Source organism: Neofelis nebulosa, chromosome 4, assembly GCF_028018385.1.
Source record: "Neofelis nebulosa isolate mNeoNeb1 chromosome 4, mNeoNeb1.pri, whole genome shotgun sequence".
NCBI classification, from domain to species: domain Eukaryota; kingdom Metazoa; phylum Chordata; class Mammalia; order Carnivora; family Felidae; genus Neofelis; species Neofelis nebulosa.
In genome coordinates this window covers 95826125-95847529 of record NC_080785.1, presented here as the reverse complement: position 1 = coordinate 95847529, position 21405 = coordinate 95826125, and the positions used below count along the sequence as shown (strand labels likewise).

The window sequence follows — 21405 nt, the reverse complement described above, 5'->3', positions numbered from 1 at the left end:
CTATCAAGTTTTAACAATTTTATATCTTATGATATAATTCATCTGTTTTGCCAACATCTATGCCCATTCCCAAGTTCTAGCCATAATCATCCTACCCAGGTTTACTGCAACAGCTCTCTGACTGCCCTTGCTTCCAGACTTCCTTTCCAAATAGTCAAAGGGACAACACAAAACGTCAATATGTTATACCTTTAACACACACACATTCTCTTCCTCCTAGAGAATATGCACATAAGGCCTATAAAAATCTTTATTACTAGGGCGCCTAGGTGGCTCAGTTGGTTAGGTGGCCGACTTCGGCTCAGGTCATGATCTCACGATTCACGAGGTCGAGTCCCATGTCGGGCTCTGTGCTGACAGCCCAGAGCCTGGAGCCTGCTTCCAATTCTGTGTTTCCGTCTCTCTCTGCCCTTCATGCTCTGTCTCTCAAAAATAAAAAAAACATTAAAAAAAAAAAAAAATATTTACTACTTGGTTCTTGTTTCAAGCACACTGAACCATCAGTTCCTGAGAAGGCTGAGCAAATGTTCATTTTCTAGAGCTAGGAGATAAGCCAGGGAGAGAGCAGAGCTAGCAAGAAAACTTTTAAGATGATGGTGCTATAATTATGTTTTAAATGTCTGTGCTAAACATTTTTTAAATAAACATTTTAAATAAGCTTTTCAATAAACTAGTTTTAAATGTTTAGAAGTTAATATTGACAAAAGACAAAATGATTGTTTAAAAGTTAAGAAAAAACTTACATGATTTATTCAAGTATTCTGCAAAACAGGTGTCCCACCTCACTTTCTACCTTAGTGTCTAATAAGAAGGAAGCAAATATTGAGAAAGTATGCAGACAGACTTTTAATCATAAAAGCAAATACCAAGATAGATGGAGTTGGCAAATAAAGCCAATTTCAAATTACCTAATTCACTAATTTAAATGATATTTATTTATTTATTTATGAGAGAGAGCGCAAGCACATGCACAAGTGAACAAGCAGGGGAGGGCAGAGGGACAGGGAGAGAGAGAATTTCAAGCAGCCTCCAGGCTCAGCACAGAGCCCGACTTGGGGCTCGATCTCACAACTGTGAGAACACGACCTAAACCAAAATCAAAAGTCTAATGCTTTTGATTATATACTGTGAATATATGTGTATATGTGTATATATGTATGTATGTATGAATGTATGTGTATATATGTATACATACATATATAAAATAAAGTACTATGCACAAATGCTAGTTAAGTTTGTTCCTTCTTTATATATATATATAAACTTATATATATATATAAAAAATATATATATATGTATATATATATATATTTTTTTTAAGTTTATTTATTTATGTTGAGAGAGTGAGCAAGTACACAAGCAGGGGAAGGGCAGAGAAAGAGGGAGAGAGAGAACCCCAGCAGCCTCCACACTGTCAGCGAGGAGCCCAATGTGGAGCCCGAACTCATGAAGTGTGAGATAATGACCTGAGCCTAAATCAAGAGTTGGACCTTAACCAACTGAGCAACCCAAGGGGTCCCTGTTCCTTCTTTATAAACAAGTATTTACTGACACTCTGAGCTAGGTACTGCACTAAGCACCAAGAGATGGCTAGACCAAAGAGCCAACCAACCAAGTAGTTGTTTAAAGCCTTGAAGTCTGGTGGTAATATCGATATAAATTACAATAATATACTTTAAGTACTACATAAAATAATGAAAAATGTACTCTGGATACATAAAGGAAGATGTGACCAATAATGACTGTAGGATTCAGGGTAAATTTTTCAAAAAAAAAACAAACATCAGACTCAGATAATGGAAAGTATAATTCCATACAAAGGAAACAACTTATGTAGACTCACAAAGGCATTCAAGAGCTTAACCTGTTTAAGGGAACTACAAAGAGTTGACATTGCTATTATCTGGGGGGCAGGGGACAGCAATTGGTAAGAATGGCAGAAGGAAAAGAATGTTAGGGAAACAGCCCAGAGGCAGGAAAACCAATACAATTCTACTTACAGTGGTCTATAGGAGACATATCTATATGTGAGAGTGACTGATACCTTCAACTAAAATGGGGAATAAAGGAAAAGAGCAAACTTTTTTTCTGGAAATACGAAGACAGGCTTTGTACAGTATGTTTAAAGCACCTACACCACCTAGGTGGAGTTGTGCAGTTATGTCCAGTACAGGTTTAGAGATCAAAAGAAAGATCAAGAGAAAGAAAGAGAAATTTGTAAATCTTCAGCATTGAGGGAATACATTTACCCTACATGAAGAGGGGGAACACCATACTCCAGATAATTAAACTGCCTTTCCCATTTTATATGCTCAAAAATGTAAGCTACTCCATTAGGGCCAAAGGAAGTACAATTTAATCTGGATCATATGGTTAGGTTAGTAATCTAAATGAGATTTCCATTCCTAAAGCTTGTTTAGCCACATTTTTTATTGTTATTAATATGTTATTAGCCATCTTTTTATTACTATGGTCCTAATATTGGCCCAGGATCTCCCAGAAGTACTCTGTATTATCTGTAGTCCCCAGAGCTCCCTGCACTAATCTCTATCAGGAGGGTCCTCCAGATCAGAATGCTGGTCTCTTGGATCAGAATTAATCAAGCAGTTAGTGTGAATGTGTTTTACACTTTAGGGCATAAAAAACATAAAAGTTTAAAATATGGTCTCTGTCTTTAAGATGACTACAATTCTAGCTTGACTGAAAAGGCAAGAACACAAGTAATATGTCCTGAATATAAATTCATCTAGTCCTTGGACAAGCTGCAAGAGGTAATACTTTCTCCCTTTCCCACTGATACTTAGCTTTGGAAAAATTTAATTTTGCTTTTAATGGCAATTTTATGAAAAGCCACTAGATGGTGATATTACCTTTAAAAATGTTTAAGAAACTTTTATTTTGATTACACTAACTCTTAGAACCATAAAAGATAGGTTTCTCAATACACTTTAAATAAGGATTTTAGAGATTTTAAATCTTTCATCTTGGGGCACCTGGGTGGCCCAGCCGATTAAGCGTCTGGGTGTTGGTTTTGGCTCAGGTCATGATCTCACAGTTTGTGAGTTCGAGGCACACGTCAGGCTCTGTGCTGACAGCGTGAAGCCTGCTTGGGATTTTCTCTCTCTCTCTCTCTCTCTCTCTCTGCCCCTCCCCTGCTCACTTGCACGCATGCGTTCTGTCTCTAAATAAACTTAAAAAAATTTTATAAAACAAAATCTTTCATCTTAAAGTTGTGAATAATGAAATATAGAGAGATTAAGTGACCTGCCCAAGATTAACTTCTTAAAGAAATGGAAATGCCAGGACTAGAACCAAAGTTTTCCTGATGCACATATTTATTCATATGGGACAGTCACATAAAGAGAAAAAGATATCCCATCATTTGGGAAAGCAATGGAGCAATGACTTGGTAAAATAAAAACTCAGATGTGGGTATATTACCATGGCTAAAAGTTTCAGGAAAAGTTGAACTTAAAATAGCTACTGAAAAAAATGAATGGGTATAAAGAAATGGGCAAAACCCTCTGTTCTCAAGTTCTATATTTCCCAAAATGAGAAAAGGATTTTTCAAGTTTAAAGGAATCATTTTCACCCTAATTTTAACTCAGTGGTTCTTTCTTCTGTAGCACACGTGACAGAGGAGATCCACAATGGTCACATCACCTCCCATGTTCAATTCCTAAGTACTAGAGAGAATTCCATCCAGTTCTCCAAATTCAAAAAAGATATCGGAAACCAAGTGAGTGAGAATGTAGTTGAAGCTATTAGTGGTAAGCTGAAATGTGCTCAATTTCTGAACAAAAAAACCTTGCAATAATTTCTTGAACACTTCAGTTATTCTATCTGTAACAGCTAGTTACTTAGAAAACACTTCAAAGTGATTTAACATTTGGATGAGTGTTATTACTGTAAAGCCTTACTTTTATTCCTGCTTATAACAACAAAGAAGTATGAATGAAATATCATGGTATGTTTATTTTTAAAAATATCTAGAAAAGTCGGAACAATAGTAAATCTGCTAAAGGCAGTATGTTAGAAACTGGTAGGTTATTAAAATTTACTATAACAATATATATATTTTAAAGTCATTCCATTAAAATTAAACCTACTCTGATCTTAAATTGGAATTATTCAAATCTGAAAAAGAAAAGTTGTAAGGGAGTACATAAGCCCCTGAAAAACTTTGCTTACAAAACAAAATAATACACCAAAAGGTTTTATCTTACAAAAATTGGGTAAGCAGAAACATTTACTACACATTACCTGAAGATGCAAATTTTAAACTTCCTACCTTTCTAAGCCCAAAATTCCTGTATCAATTCAGTACAGCAATGGGGACCCCGGCTCAGTGAACACACCACACCCTTGGCACTCCCCTGAAACCCAACACTCCATTTAAAAAAAATTTTTTTTAACGGAGGGGCAAGAGAGAGAGAGGGAGACACAGAATCTGAAGCAGGCTCCAGGCTCTGAGCTGTCAGCACAGAGCCCGATGCAGGGGTTGAACGCATGAGCAGCTGTGAGATCATGACCTGAACTGAAGTCAGATACTTAACCGACTGAGCCACCCAGGCACCCCCCAACACTCCATTTTTAAAAGGTAAAATAAATTAGAAAATGTATTTTGATAGGTAAAACTTGACTTTACAGTCAGTTTTTCTGGAACATATCTATTCTAATGTGAATAAATATCAACATAAAATGAATTATACAGTGGAACTTTCTCACAATAGTTTGTTTAAATAAAAGATTCTAGTGAGTTTACAACAAACATATAACTATATATAAAATTGAGGTTTTTTTTAAAAAAAGGAAGTCCAAATTAATAACTAAAACAAAATTTATAAGCTTAAACATACAGTATAAAAAGCATATACTATACTAAGATTTTTCACTAACATGAAAATAAGACAAAAAATGGTAATTTAGCTGTTCTCCATTTCTACTGAAACCTAACATGAAATCAAGAAGGGATTTACATTTAAGTTTGACAAAAACATATACCTGTATTAAGAAAGGATGATTGAAACTACAGTGAAATCTCAAATAACCAGCTAAGAGGACAGAATCTTTAATTAAATAGAACTTCCCCAGGGGCGCCTGGGTGGCGCAGTCGGTTAAGCGTCCAACTTCAGCTCAGGTCACGATCTCGCGGTCCGTGAGTTCGAGCCCCGCGTCGGGCTCTGGGCTGATGGCTCAGAGCCTGGAGCCTGCTTCCGATTCTGTGTCTCCCTCTCTCTCTGCCCCTCCCCCGTTCATGCTCTGTCTCTCTCTGTCTCAAAAATAAATAAACGTTAAAAAAAAAAAAGAACTTCCCCATAAAGAATAGTCAACGAAATTTAGTTACTCAAAAAATATACTCCCAAGAGAAGTTTTGGATTAAGTGCATACTTGGCCAGTTTATTTTTTTCTTCAATTTCTACCAAGAGGCACTATTATAGGTGATAGAAAAAATAAAAAATTGGGAGTTGGAAACTGAACTACACATACTCTGGACTCTGCCAACAAATATTTTTTTATCTTTAACTCAACCCTTTCTAGGGCTCAGTTTTCTCAAATGCAAGATGAGGGTTACAGCTTTTAAGGCTTTAGAAAAGTTTCAAACTTAAAAAAAATAAATCCTATGACTCTTTCTTAAAATAAAATATTAATTAGAAGTATGGCAGGTAAAACAACAAAAGCCAAAAAGCTCTGCCTTTTTAAAGTAGGTCTGTAACAACTGGTCCATACCATAGTTTCTGAGGGATTTAATGAATTCTCATGGGTCCAAAACACACCATTTAAAAACCTCTCCACACTAAACAATGAAAATAATTTTCAGAATGACATAACAGACAATGCAAGATACGAAAAGAAATAAATTTTCACTGTAAAAAATTCAAAGAGGATTTTTTTCAACCAACCAGAAACTGGCCAACATTCAGTGAAAGTACCTATTTCTGAGAATTCTAATTAACTTTTGTATCATGATTAAATTATAGTTGCACTAAAGAAATTACAGAATTGTCAAGCATAAAGTATTTCAGAATATATATCTGGAAATAAAGAAACAGTGTTGTTTGATAGGAAAGAAACTGACCAAACTAGAGATAGATTAAACCCAATTAATTCCATAGAATATTTATATAAAATCCACTACTTCACAAAAATAATTTTGAAATTCCATATTAGTTTTCTTCTTTTTTTAAGATTTTCTTTTTAAGTAATCTCTGTACCCAGTGTGGGCTTAAACTTACAACCCCGAGATCAAGAATCCCATGCTCCACCCACTGAGCCAGCCAGACTCCCACATATTAGTTCTAATGAGGCAAGTCCTATTTCACTACCACCAGGCCCAAAGGAGCCAAAATGGGATACACGTCCCAAGTGCAGCCAGGGAAGCTCCATACAGAGAAGAGTTATACAATGGAACTTTCTCACAATAGTTTAAATAAAAGGTTCTAGAGAGTTTACAACAAACATAACTATAGATAAAACTTGAGTTTTTAAAAAAAGGAATCCAAATTAATAACTAAAACAAAATTTGTGAGCTTAAACATGCAGTATAAAAAAAGCACATACTGTACTAATATTTTTCACTAAACACAAAAATCACCAACATCTTAATATCTGGATCTGCACTTAAGATACATTTAAAATGACACATTTAAAAAAAATTTTTATTTACCTCTAAAGTGCCAAAAAAACAATTATTTTTAAATTGAGATAAATACATAAAATTTATAATTAAAACAGTCAATCCAATATGGTATAAAATTATATTATTTCCTGTATTTAACAATGAAAAGTATAGTATATTTCCCTTTTCTTAAAAAAGTTTATTTCTTAAAAAAAAAAATAAACTATCAATAAGCTGTCCTTAAAACTGGTCTCTATTGTCTATAATACTCATTTGAAAATACTCTTACCTTTCTTCTGAGCTATACAATCGAGCAAGTCCAAAATCTGCAAGTTTTATTTGCCCTCTGGTGGAAGACAAAATGAACATAAACTATTAGTCTACTATGAAATCATACATATTTGTACATATTCATAGATATCTAATCCTATCATACACATTCATATTCTATTCCTAGAACTAATAAAAAATATACTTATATAAACTTTAACATTGATCACACAGCAGTACCCCAAGTCCTATAAGGAAAGGTAAACAGATAAACAAGTAAAAAAAAAAAACCAAACAAACAGTACTTTTCCTTTGACAATTTCAGCTACTATTATTCTAGTACAACCACCACAACTATTACTATTATTGTACTAGTATTAACAGTATTTTAGTATTAGTTAGTTCCTATTAAGAAAAGTACACTTCAATGAAAATAAAATGAGATTATTGTTGCTACTCAGTATTAAGACATATTACTTGTTCAAATCAAAACAGTAAAGCATGAGAATGAAATCGTATCATTTTAAATTTATGTTTAATTTTCCAATTCTTAGAGGGGCTAGGTACATAGAACCCTTTCTAGTAACTAAAATCAGAACCAGGCATATCTCACTTAAACTAACAAGGAGTACTACTTACAAAAGAATTATCAGAGCTCAGGTTATGCTGTCAGTAAAATGTTTAACATAAACTTTAAATATCTACTTGTGTGTGTGTATAAGTATATATGTGTGTGTGTCTGTGTATACACACTTCAAAAAAAGTTCACTTTAAAACTGTGATACTGGTGTAAAACAAATTCTAAATTAAAAAAAATTCTCAGAACTATTCTTAACCTAAGGCTGAAATCATTATTAATTATAAGAATATCCATTCACATTATCTGGAAGAATATCAAATAAGAAAATTGATTAAGTATTATTTTATGTACACTAAAAACCATTATCGGAAAATTAACCAAAGTGTATTTAACACATGTTCAGATGCAGTTCTGGCAGTAATAACACTGATTATGTTATAACAGCTTGAGCAATAAATTTTAAATCTTTTTAACAGAATCAAAGTATACATTATATAATACTCATTTGAAACACATATATCAGACTCATACCATACCTATTATTTAGAAGAATATTTGAACATTTAATATCTCTATGCAAAAAGTTCTTCTTATGACAATAATCCAGGCCTTCCATAAGCTGTCTCATAAATGACTTTATGTGATTTTCATTAAAATGAACCAAGCCTGATTCCAGTAGTCCCATCAGATCATGGTCCATATATTCAAACACCAGATAAAATGCACCTAAGAACAAGAATAGTTAACACATTAAAATTTTTATTCTTATAAGACTTTTCTATAGGCTCAAAATTTAAAAAAAAAAATGCTGTGAAGAAAATTATCTCTTGAAAAGAAGTCCTACTTTGTGACTTCAATAACATTCATCTTTCTCTCTGAATTTAAAATCAATAAAAACGTCCCAAGGAAACAGAAAACTGTTAAGATATGGAAATCAACCCTACAGTGCATAGCTTCTGGGCGTGATTAATGTAAAATAAATTAACTGCTTTATACACTGAACAAATTGTCTCTCAGCAGAAGCTGAATAAAATGAGTACAGTTCATCAAAGAAAATTTAAAAGTGTTAAAAGAATTGTATTTAATAAGAAAAGAATCTGAGCCCAGTTTGATTTTAGATGATTTCTATTAAGCCTTCAATAAACATATAATTTAATTCTGTTTGTACATCTCCAGAGCATTTGAAAGCACACAAATTACAACTTTATTTTATAAAACCAACTTAATCTTGCTACCAAAACCTAAAATAGCACATAGCACATACATAACAACTGTACTTATAAGAGATCCAAAAACCCTAACTGAAGCTTGTAGAAATTGAATCCAAAGCTGTATCTAAAAATATTCATGGAAAAGCTGACAAAATTCAATATATCTATCAAAGAAAATAAGCTATCAATATGCCAAAAAAGTCATCTGAAGAAAGTTAACAATCAGTTCCTAACTAAAAACAGAGCCAAGATCTTACTTATAGTAAACTTAAAAAAAAAATACTCTTAAAAGTTGGGGATGAAGGAGTGAACTTGTGATGAGCATCGGGTGTTCTATGTAAGTGCCGAGTCACTAAACTGTACACCGGAAACTAACGTTACACTCTATGTTAACTGGAATGTAAATAAAAATTGAAAAACAAGTTTATGATGGTACCCTTCTCTCAAACCAACAACCAAGTCATATTTAGCAGTAAAATGCTTGGTGTTATAAACAAGAAAAAACATTAATTATTACTAACTGCTGTAGAAGTTAGTAAGTAAAATTAAAGACAATGTGTAAACACTGAAAGGAAGAAAAACAGAATTACTGGTAGATGACTATTTTCCTTGAAAATCCAATAGAATAAAAAGAGACTACCTAAGTTAGAGAAAATCATATACAAAAAGCAAAAGGTGCATTCATATATGCAAGTAACAACTTAGTAGAAAATAAAATTTACACGACTCCACAGAAGAAACATTACTACAAATGACCAGGAAAATAAACTTTAACAATAACCATACAAATTCATTACGAAATACCAAACTATAAAATTCTGTACTATAAAATGGTTTCAATAAAAGAGCCAAGGATTTGTTTCTATTTTCTCTTGCTAAGAAGATAATTAACTTCACAAAATAATGCTAAAATTCACCTTAAAGAAAACAAGAACCAAAGTACCAGCCAAAATGTTTCTGAAAATGAACATCTGCCCTACCAGAGATTTCATATAACCTGTAGGGACAGAGAAGTGTAATATAATATACACCAGAAAATAAAGCGTCAATATACATCTAATAATTATGAAAGCAAGCATTTGAAGTCAGTGAAGAAAAAACAAGGTGAAGCTGGTATTGGAACAAATACCATAACCCCACAGGAAGATGGGTGAGTTACACCAAAGACAAAACACAACCCCATAAAAAAAACCAACAGATTTCACTAAATAAAAATTTAGAATCATGTACATAAGTAAACAATATGAAAGGTAAAGGCAAGGGGTGCCTGGGTGGCTCAGTCGGTTAAGCGTCTGACTCTTGATTTCGGCTCAGGTCATGATCTCACAGTTCGTGGGATCAAGTCCCACTGAGAGCACAGAGCCTGCTTGGGAGTCTCTCTTTTCTTCTCTCTGCCCCTCCCCTGCTTGTGCACGTGTGCACTTTCTCTCTCTCTCAAAAATAAATAATAAATAAACTTTAAAATACAATTAAAAAAAGGGAGGTAAAGGCAAATGGCAAACTGGAGAAATATATTTGCTACAAAACAGATTAATATCCTTAATATAAAACAAAGTCTTACAAATCAGTACGTTAGAAGACCAATCCCACAATAGAAAATGATAAATAAAATGAACTGTCAATATGCAAAAGATGCTTATATCCAAACACACATTTCACTATCAATCAAAATATACAAAGCAATATACCACTTTTAACCGAAGGGTTACCTAAAGGGTTTTAACTAAAGGCATTTCAAAAGAAAGACAATAAATACACAGTATTAACAAAGGCCTCATGAGGTAAATAGACACTGTTATGTAGTATCAGTAAATTAGAAGATTCATAAAATATAAGTAGGCAATATACACCAAAGCTTTAAAAATTACATACCCTTTTACAGAGCAAGTGCATTTATAGATATTCAGCAAAAGGAAATAAAGATTGCAAAGATTTAGCTATAAGCATGTTCACTAAAAGCAATAGTGCAATAAAATACTTAAAGGCAAAACAATAGGCAAACAAAAAACAAACAAAAAACTGGCTTATTATGGTACATCTATACCATACCATGCGCTTTGAAAATTATTGTAGAGGTACAATATTGATGTTAAGATAAAGTAAGTAGATTATAAAATAGTATGCATTTGACAGATTAATCTTTGATGACATTAAATAACACAGTTAGAGAAAGTATTTAGAATGTGCATGGTGTTATACAGTTGCCACAAGCCACATGTGGCTATTCAACACTTGAAATCTGGCTAGACTGAATGTGCTGGAAGTATAAAATGTATAACAGATTTCCAAGACTTACTACAAACCAACAAAAAGAATATAAAATACTTTAATAATCTGTTATACCAATCACATTCTGAAATAATCTACTTGATACACTGGGTTAAATAAAAATATTATTTAAACAGACTGATTTTTTTAAAATGAGGCTAACAGATCATTTTAAGTTAAAATATAACGGCTTGCATTCTATTTCTATTAGAATTGAATTACAGGTGTAAGAATTAAAACGAAAACTATCTCTCTATACAGATGAAATTATCTTTTGGTCCCTGCAAAAGACATAAACATTCAACGAGAAAATTATTAAAAACAGTAACACATTTAAAAAAAACAGCAGAAATAAAACATAAAGGAGTCACTAACGTAACTACCAGTTAAAAGACAAAATGGAAGGCTCTGTTTCTAATAAAAGATTAATTTTTTTTAATTTAAGGAATGTGCCAAATCCTTCAAAGATAAACTTGTAAGACTCTTACGAGACAAAACTATACACACAAAAAGTTCATACACTCTTAGATAGGAAGGCTCAACATGAAAAAGATGTCAATTCCCCCTAAGTAATTTATAAATTAATCACAAGCTCAATTTTTTAAAATAGCTTTTCTTCCCTACAATTAAACATAAAGTTGATGTTATATCCATATAGAAAAATATAAGAATAGCAATGAAAACATCTAAAAGGGGATCTGGGCATGAGGCTCTACCAGATATAAAGACAGTGTTAATGTCTGTAACTAGAAAGTGTAATATTTGCAAGTAAACATGAAATAAAGCAGAAATCCAGAAATCTATTACCCAAGCACATACAAAACTTTAATATATGATAAAGATGGTGTATCATTTCAATAGGGCAAAATATGGATTTATTGACAATATTTGAGCAATTGAAATAGACAGAAACAGATAAAACTGGTCTTTTCCTCACAACATACACCAGCATAAAAAGCAAACGAAGAAGTCCTAAATATAAAAAATAAAATCATGAGAACACTTAAAAAAAAAAAAAAAAAAAAAAACCATGAGTTTCTTCCTAACTTCAGAATGAGGAAAACTTTCCTAACTAGGAATCAAATCAAGAAGCAATAAGAGGGAAAACACTTCCATGATGCGACTATGTAAAAATAAAAATCTATTGCATGGCTAAAAACACTACAAGCAAATTTAGAAGAGTTAAGCAAACTGGAAAATATTCAATTGTAACTTATATTCCAGGCAATTTATTAATATCCATTATAAAAAGTCCCTCTAAGTCGGAAAGAAAAAGATTAACAACCTTAAGAAAAGTAGGCAAAAAAAAGATCCCCCCCCCAAAAAAAAACAAAAAAACCCACAACCACCAAAAAACCAGTATAGCAAATTGCCATTCCATCAATGGAAAGTTGCTTAACCTCGCCCAGAATAAAAATTTATTTTTTCAAACTGAAAGCTCACCACAATAACAAACTGACAACAACCCTAAAGTATGACACCAGACTCTACTGCAAAGCTTGTAAGGAACGCTCTCTCAGACATGCTAGGAATCTGTTAATATCTAATTTAATCATATTTAGCATTTCCCTTTGACCTATAACAAACCCAATTCTAGGAACCTGTCCCAAAATTCACTGACAAAAATGCTAAATGATGTAGGCACAGAGCTACTCAATGCAGCATTATTTCTAACAGTAAAAGACTGAAAACAATGTAAATGTCGACCAGCAGGAGACTGACCAAATAAACTGTACATCCGCATGGTGGAGTGCTGTGTAGCCATAAAAAGAGGTGATGACAATCTCTACCACTATGGAGGAAAGAACCAGGCACAGGAGATCATTTACTATTATGCTTCTATTTATACAAAGAGAGGAGGGTGAATATGTAGAAAAGAAACTGAAATGAATTAAACTTTAAAAACAAAAACATAACAGTTACCCATGGGAAAGGGACAGAATGAGAAAAAGAGAAATGCGAGTGAGCCTATTCTGAATGTGCCCTGTTTTAAACCTGTGAGTTTAGAGTCATGTAATGTTTTACATGATAAATATACATCATTAATCAAAAAGGGTAAGAAAGTATTTCCATAAAAGATCAGAAACAGATGAACCTAAACGTGTATCAAACTGGCTGCAGGTCTGTATCATAGTATTTTGACTAAATATCCCTAGTGGGGTATAGTCTAGGAACAAAAAGAAACATTAAGAAATCTAAAACCTTATTCAGTGTTCTTCTTAGTAACTAATATTAGCATTGTTATCTTGAAATTCTGTGTATATTATGGGACTAGGTTAGTACCTTGGGAATTAAGATTTTTAATATAGAACAAAGAAAAGTATAAGATCAAACAAATATAAACCTTATTCTTTTAAATTAAAATTATCTACAGTAAGGGCGCCTGGCTGGCTCTGTTGCTAGAGCATGTGACTCTTGATCTCAGGGTCATGGTTCAAGTACCATGCTGGGTACGGAGCCTACTTAGAATGAAAAATAAGTAAATGAATTTCTTTAAAAACAAATCATCTATGGTTAGTCAGCCTCCAACATGGTCCCCAACAATTCTATGTCCAGGTATCTCTGCCCTCCCACAATGGTTCGAGGGCAGCCTGTGTGACCAAAGGAATACTGCAGAAGTGATAATATCAATGACTGCCAAGGCAAGATCGTATATAGACACTGCAGGTTCTATTTTACCTTCTCGAATAACTTGCCCTGGGAGAAGACAGCCATGAAGCTGTCAGGATAGTCAAGCAACTCTACTGAAAGGCCCATGTAAAGAACTGAGACCACCCACCAACCGTGGAACTACACCTTGCCAGCCATTTGAGGGAAGTTGATTCTCCAACTCCAGTCAAGCCTTCTAGTGACTACAGATCTAGTCAACACCTCACTGCAACCTCATGAGAGAACGTGAGCCAAAAGTGCCCAGCAAAGATGCTCCTAAATCCCTGCCCATAGAAACCATAAGAGATAATAGCTTCCAGCATCATCTTTTAAGCACAACTGCCAAAGAATCAAGCTTATCTCTAAATAAGCATCTAGATCTAATTACCATTTATAGCAAATATGAGAGTTAGAAGAACAATCCAAAAACACCAAAAGGAAGCATTTAGCCAAATCCAAAATGTGGTCTAATCTTCAGTAAATAAATGGAATGAAATTTTTAAAACGTAAGAGCAGATAATTAACCACATACAATGTAGATCTTGTTTGCATCCAGATTTCAACAAAGCCCTCATAAAAAGTATTTCTGAGACAACTTGGTAAATGTAAATATCAACTATTAGAAAATATTATAAATTATATAAATATTATATAAATTATATAAATATTATAAAAAACTGCCTCTTCTCTTTTTTAACATAACCACAACTTCATTATATACTATAGGCGGAGGATTAATCAAGTATTTATGTTTACAATATGATGCCTAAGACTCACTTAAAAATAATCCAGGCATAATAAAAACAGGTGGGGAGAGAAATGAAACAAGATTAGCAAAATGTGATAATGGCTAAATGTGAGAAATGGCAACAATGGGTTTCATCATACTGTCTTAAGTATGTTTGAGTAGTTCAATAATACTATTTCACTAATACTGAATTGTTTTAAATGTGTGCAACAAAAATGAATAAATAAAAATTTCAGTAGGTTTTCAAGTTATCCTGAATTAAGGGATAGAATGTTCCCATATCAAAATGTTTCAAAAGTTCCAACTTTCAAACTGGATCATGAAATCAATTTAGTAAGTCATAAGCATTTATTTTTATTTTTAAAATTTATTTTTAAATATTTTATTTTTAAGTAATCTTTACACTCAGTGTGGGGCCCAAACCCACAATCTCAAAATCAAGAGTCATACACTGCACTGACTGAGCTAGCTGGGCACCCCACAAAATGCATTAAAAAAATTTTTTTTTCGGGGCGCCTGGGTGGCTCAGTCAGTTAAGCGTCCGACTTCGGCTCAGGTCATGATCTCGCGATCCCTGAGTTCGAGCCCTGCATCAGGCTCTGTGCTGACAGCTCAGAGCCTGGAGCCTGCTTCGGATTCTGTGTCTCCCTCTCTCTCTGACCCTCCCCCGTTCATGCTCTGTCTCTATCTCAAAAATAAACATTAAAAAAAAAAAATTAAAAAAAAAATTTTTTTTTCTACTGCATGTTATTTTTCCTTACATTGTATTGAAACATTAGTAAAATCGTATGTAATAATATTTTTTATAATATAGCATGCCAAGTAAACTTTCATTTTGGTAGGAATTTATATACATACATATGGTTAGAAAAATGTCCAATATCAAAATTCTAAGAGCAGTTTATCTCTGTGTGAGCAGATGGGTGATTTTTACTTTCTTCTTTTGCTGCCATTTTCTGACTTTTCTACGAGGAACACAAACAGTAAATTTTTAAATATACTAACAACTATGTCTAATATACAATTTGTTAAGGAAAGAACAACCCAACTGAAAGAAATGGCAATGTCACAAAGAATGCATGTGGGAAATCAAAATGGTAATAAGATGCTCCATACCTCACTAGTAATCAGGAAAGTACTAATCAAAGAAACAATGAGATACCATTTTTACCTATCAGACTGACAATATTCAGCAATTCCTTCCTTCCTTCCTTCCTTCCTTCCTTCCTTCCTTCCTTCCTTCCTTCCTTCCTCCTTCCTTCCTTCCTTCCTTCCTTCCTTCCTTCCTTCCTTCCTTCTTTCTTTCTTTCTTTTTCTTTCTTTCTTTCTTCCTAAGTTTATTTATGTAAGAGAAACAGAGACAGTGCAAGTGGGGGAGGATCAGAGAGACGGAGACAGAGTATCCCAAGCAGGCTCCAGGCTCCCAGTGCAAAGCCCAAAGTGGGGCTCGAACCCACAAAACCATGAGATCGTGAGACCTGAGCCAAAACCAAGAGTCAGATGCTTAACCAACTGAGCCACGCAGGCACCCCCTCCAGTGATTTTCAAATGAAAGGAAACTCATACACTACAACTTTTTAGCAAAGTAACCTGATTACCTACTAATTAAAACTACAATGTCTGTTGACTTAGCTATCCCACATTTGGGAGTAAATCAAAGGAAATAATAGCGCCAGTATGCAAGTATACATGTATACTTACACATGAATAAGGACTTTAAAAAAAAAAATGTTTATTTTAGAGAGAGATTGAGAGAGACAGAGAGTGTGCGCAGGGGAGGGACAGAGAGAGACAGAGAGACAGAGAGAGAGAGAATCCCAAGCAGGCTCCACACTGTCAGCCCAGAGCCCAATGCGGGGCTCGATCTCATAAACTGATGTAGGGCTAGATCTCATGAGCCATGAGATCAAGACCTGCGCCGAAATCAAGAGTCAGACGCTTAACTGACTGAGCCATCCAGGTACCCCATAAGAACATTTCTAGCAGAACTGTTTGTAATGCAAAAAATGATGGGAAATATTGAATGCCCATAAAGAACTGACTGAATAAAACTGTACATATCCACACTGTGGCACATCATGCAGCTGTGTCAAAAAAATTTTATCACCGGGGCGCCTGGGTGGCGCAGTCGGTTAAGCGTCCGACTTCAGCCAGGTCACGATCTCGCGGTCCGGTCCGCGAGTTCGAGCCCCGCATCAGGCTCTGGGCTGATGGCTCGGAGCCTGGAGCCTGTTTCCGATTCTGTGTCTCCCTCTCTCTCTCTGCCCCTCCCCCGTTCATGCTCTGTTTCTCTCTGTCCCAAAAATAAAAATAAAAAACGTTGAAAAAAAAAAAAATTAAAAAAAAAAAAAAATTTTATCACCTAGAGGTATGTTTTATTCTTTAATAAGAAAAGTAAAATACATAGTAAAAAAGCAATTAACACCAGGTGTTCCTGATTCTGGTCTGACATGTATGGAATTTGGAAGTTACCAATCCCATTGTTACAACAAGAAAATAGGAGAATAAACTGAAAATCAACAACTCTTCTTAGATCAGAGAATTAAGGGTCACAGAGCAAACCACTGCCCCCCAAATTAGCAAAGGAGACAGGTGGATAAAGAGAGTCAACTCACCAGAGCAGAAACCCAGGAACAGAAATCTCCATAGAAACTATTATCAGGGTAGGAAAGCCCAAAATGTAGTTGACAAATGGCTGGATACTCCACACGAACAAGTCTAACAGTTAAAAACTCCAGGGGATCCAGCCTTACATAGGTTCCCATACTTCTGCAAGTTTTCCCTTCAGGAAACCTACCAGGTTATCACATCGAAGATCACAAAAAAATTATACTGTGCTTCTAGCAAGGGGTGGGGGAAAACAGTCATGATCAAATACACTCAGAGCATTCTGTTCTTAACACAGCCTGCTCTCAAGAGAAATTATATTAACAGAGACTAACTGACTGGGGTTCCACGAGAGCCTTACTGATCTGGCAGAAAAAAAATAAAATCCCATCTCCACAACACTCTAGCCTTTCACTTAGAGGAAGGAAATACTCAACTGCAGCATCCTTTAGTATTCCTGCCTCACTTAAGGGGGAAAAATATAAGAAAACTGAGAAACACTTCTGAAGGACACAGCCCAAGGATACAGGCTTACTAAAAAACAGACCGAATCATAGAAGTACAGAATACTTTTCCTCCCCCCATAACTTACCACCGTATAAATAGGGCTTCTGTATAGTAACAAGGGAATACAACTTAAAGAACTGCACATCCCAGATATTATTTAAGAAGTCTCCAAGGAACCCAAAAGACAAGAGGGGAGAGCTTAGCCTCTGACACAGCTTCAGCAAACAAAAAGCACAGCCTAGCCACTAGGCAGATAAATATAAACCATACACTAAAAGCCAATTTACCTCAGTTACTTTTATCCAATACATTGTGCATCTGGTTTTCAACTAAATATCATACAGTATTTTATAACACAATCTGAAGAGAAAATGCAAACATCAGAGTCACATTCAGATATAGCAGAAAAACTAGAATTATCACACAAGGAATTTTAAAAACTATAATTAATATTCTAAGGGCTCTAATGGGAAAAGTAGACAACAAGCAAGAACAAATGGGTATTGTAAGCAGAGAAATAGAAGTTCTAAAAGAGAATGAATAGGAAGTACTAAAAATAAAAAAACACTGTAACAAAAATGAAGAATGCCTTTGATGGGTAATCAATATATGGGACATGGCCAAGCAAAAAATCACTGAGCTTGAAGATATCAAAAGAAACTTCCAAAACTGAGCTGAAAAAAAAAAAATGCAGAACAATACAAAATACTCAAAAAATGTGGGACAAGTACAAAAGGTGTTAACACACATGTAAAGAGAATACTAGGAACAGAAAAAAGAGAGGAAGGAAAACAAAAAATCTCAAGTAATAATGGCTGAAATCTCCCCCAAATTAATGATAAATCCAAACCACTGATCTAGGAAACTCAAAGAATACCCAGGAAGACAAATACAAAACAACTACATCTAGGTATATCACATTCAAACTACTGAGAATCAAAAAATAAAATAAAATAAAATAAAGAAAGAAAGAAAGAAAAATCTTGAAAGAAGCCAGAGGGAGGGGGAAACTCACCTACAGAGTAGCAAAGATAAAAATTATATCAAATTTCTCCTCAGAAAGCAAAGGTACTGCTTAGAGAAAAATTACATCACTGAATGCATGTATTTGAAAAGACCTAAAATCAGTAACCTAAGCATCCATCTTTCTAGGAAACTAGAAAAAAGGCAAATTAAAGTCAAAGTAAGCAAAAGAGAAATAATAAAAATTAGAATAGAAATCAGTGAAATTAAAAGCTGATTCTTTGAAAAGATCAAATAAAATTAGTAAACCTCTAGCCAGGTTAATTAGGGGAAAAAAGAGAATATGTACAAATTACAAATCTCAGAAATGAAAGAGGAAACATCACTATTTCTCTCAAAAACATTTTAAAGACAGTAAAGGAATATATGAACAACTCTGCCCACAAATTTGATAATATAGATGAAATGAACCAATGCCTTGGAAGACACAATGTACCAAAACTCACAAAAGGAAAAATAATAGGCCTATATCTATTAAAGAAAATGAACTAATAATTAATAACTTTCCAAGACCAAAAGCATCAGGCCCAGATGGGCTTACTGGTGCATTTTACCAAAAATTTTAAGAAGGACATTATATCAATTCTCTACAATCTCTTCCAGAAAATATAGGGAGACAGACTACTTCCTAACTCATTTTATAAGGCCAGCATTACTCTAATACCAAAACTAAAGTCACCACAAGAAATAAAAACTACAGCCAATATCTCTCATGAACACATATGTAAGAATCCTCACCAAATATAAGCAAATCAAATCCAACAATGTATATATAAAAAATATACACCATGACCAAGTGGGATTTAGTTCAGGTATGAAAACCAGGTTCATCATTCAACAATTAGTCAGTGTAACCCATGACATCAAGGCTAACAACAAAAAAAAATTATCTGATCATAGCAACAGATGCAGGAAAAAGCATCTGACAAAATCCAGCACTCATTCATGATTAAACAAAACAAAACAAACAAAACAAAACTCAGTAAACTTCCTCTACAAAAGTTTCTACAAAAACCTGCAGCTAACATCATTCTTAAATGGTGAGAGATCTCCCACTGATAGCAAGAATAAACCACGGATATCCCCTCTTATCACTTCTACTCGTCGTACTGTAAGACCTAATTAATGCAGTGAGACAAGAAAAAGAAATAAACGGCATTATTAGAAAGAAAAAATAAAATGTGCATTATTGTCTGTGTAGAAAATCCCAAAGAATTACCAAAAAAAGTCAGGCAACTAATAAGCAATTGTAACAAGGTTGCAAGATACAAAATTGATGTACAAAGTTAACTGCTTTCTTATATACCAGCAGTGAACAACTGAATTCGAAATTAAAAACATTATACTATTCACGTTAAGAACAAAAATAATTAAATATTTAAGTTATAAATCTAACAAAATATGTACCAGAAAAACTACAAACCCTGATGAAAAAGCAAAAATCTAAATCAATGGAGACAGTCCATGTACATGGAGTGAAGACATAATATTGTAAAGATATTTCTTCCCAACCAGATCTATGCATTTATTGCAATCCTAATAAAAATCCTAACAAGTTATTTTATGAATATTGGCAAAATGATTCTAAAGTTCATACGGAGAGGCAAAATTCCTAGAAGAGCAACACAGTAGAAGAATCAAGTTAGAGGACTAACACTATCTAACCTCACTATAAGCTACAATACTCAATACAATGTGGTATTTGCAAAAGAATAGGCAAGTAGACCAATGGAACGGAATAGCAGAATAGAGAGCCCAGAAATAGACCCTTAAAAAACAGTCAACTGATCTTCAGCAACAGAGCAAAGGCACCTCAATAGTGAAAGGACAGTCTTCAACAAATGCTGCTGGAATAAATAGGCACTGGCATGCATGCCAAAAAAGAAAAAGAAGAAAGAAAACCCACAAAAAACTGAAAGAATCTAGATACAGATACTACATGCTTCACAAAAATTAACTTAAAATGGATCATAGACCTAAGGGTAAAATGTAAAACTATAAAGCTCCTAGAAGATAACACAGGAGAATATCCAGGTGACCCTGAGTTTGACAAAGGCTTTTTGGATGTACCACCAAATTTACAATCTGTGAAAGAAGAAATGGTGTTAAGGAAAAAGAGTTGGACTTCACTAAAATTAAAAACTTCAGCTCTGTGGAAGACCCCCTTAGAAGAATGAAAAGGCAAGCCACAGACTGGAAGAAAATCTTAATAAACGTATCTGAGAAAGGACTGGTATACAGCCATGTACAAAAAGTTGTTTAATTCAACACTAAGAAAACAAACAGCCCAATTAAAACATGGGCACAAGATCTGAACAGATACCTCACCAAGGAGAAAAAAAACCCAAAATACCCCACAAACAGGTGGCACATAAGCATATGGAAAGATTCTCAACATCATACTTCATTAAAGAAGAGCAAACTGAGGGCCACCTGGGTGGCTCAGGTATGATTTTGAGGTTTGTGAGTTCAAGCCACATGGGGCTCCCTGCTGTCAGCCTGTCAGCACAGAGCCCACCTTCAGATGCGCAGTCCTCCTCTCTCTGCCCCTCACCCACTTGTGCTTTCCCCCAAAATAAATAAATATAAAAAAGAATGGCAAACTGAAACAACAATGGGATACCATACACACCTACTAGAATGGCAAAAATCCAAAACATTGACAACACCAAATGCTGGTGAGGCTATGAAACAGCAGACCTCTCATCATTTATTACTTAATGGAAACACAAAATGGTAAAGTCACTTCTGAAGACCATTTGAAAGTTTCTCAGAAAACCAAATACATTCTTCCTATATGACCCAGTACTCATGCCCCTTGATATTTAGCCAAAGAAGCTACAAACATATATCCAAACAGAAACCTGCATGTGAATGTTTACAGCAGCTTTATTCAAACCCAAGCATCCAAACCCAATAATCC

General features: G+C 34.2%; 1 protein-coding gene and 1 long non-coding RNA gene across 5 annotated transcripts in view; one reads left to right on the top strand and one right to left on the bottom strand.

Moving 5' to 3' along the window:
* CDK13 (cyclin dependent kinase 13) overlaps positions 1-21405 on the bottom strand; it is a 126573-nt gene that overhangs the window by 35453 nt on the left and 69715 nt on the right. For all 4 annotated transcript variants that reach the window (XM_058725461.1, XM_058725463.1, XM_058725462.1 and 1 more), the window contains exons 6-7: positions 8006-8195; positions 6909-6965 (exon numbers count right to left, since the gene is read on the bottom strand). In XM_058725461.1, coding sequence (XP_058581444.1) covers positions 6909-6965; positions 8006-8195 — 247 coding nt within the window. The remainder of the gene's footprint in view (positions 1-6908; positions 6966-8005; positions 8196-21405) is intronic.
* LOC131509593 (uncharacterized) overlaps positions 1-21405 on the top strand; it is a 32189-nt gene that overhangs the window by 592 nt on the left and 10192 nt on the right. The gene's annotated exons all lie outside the window — the stretch shown is intronic.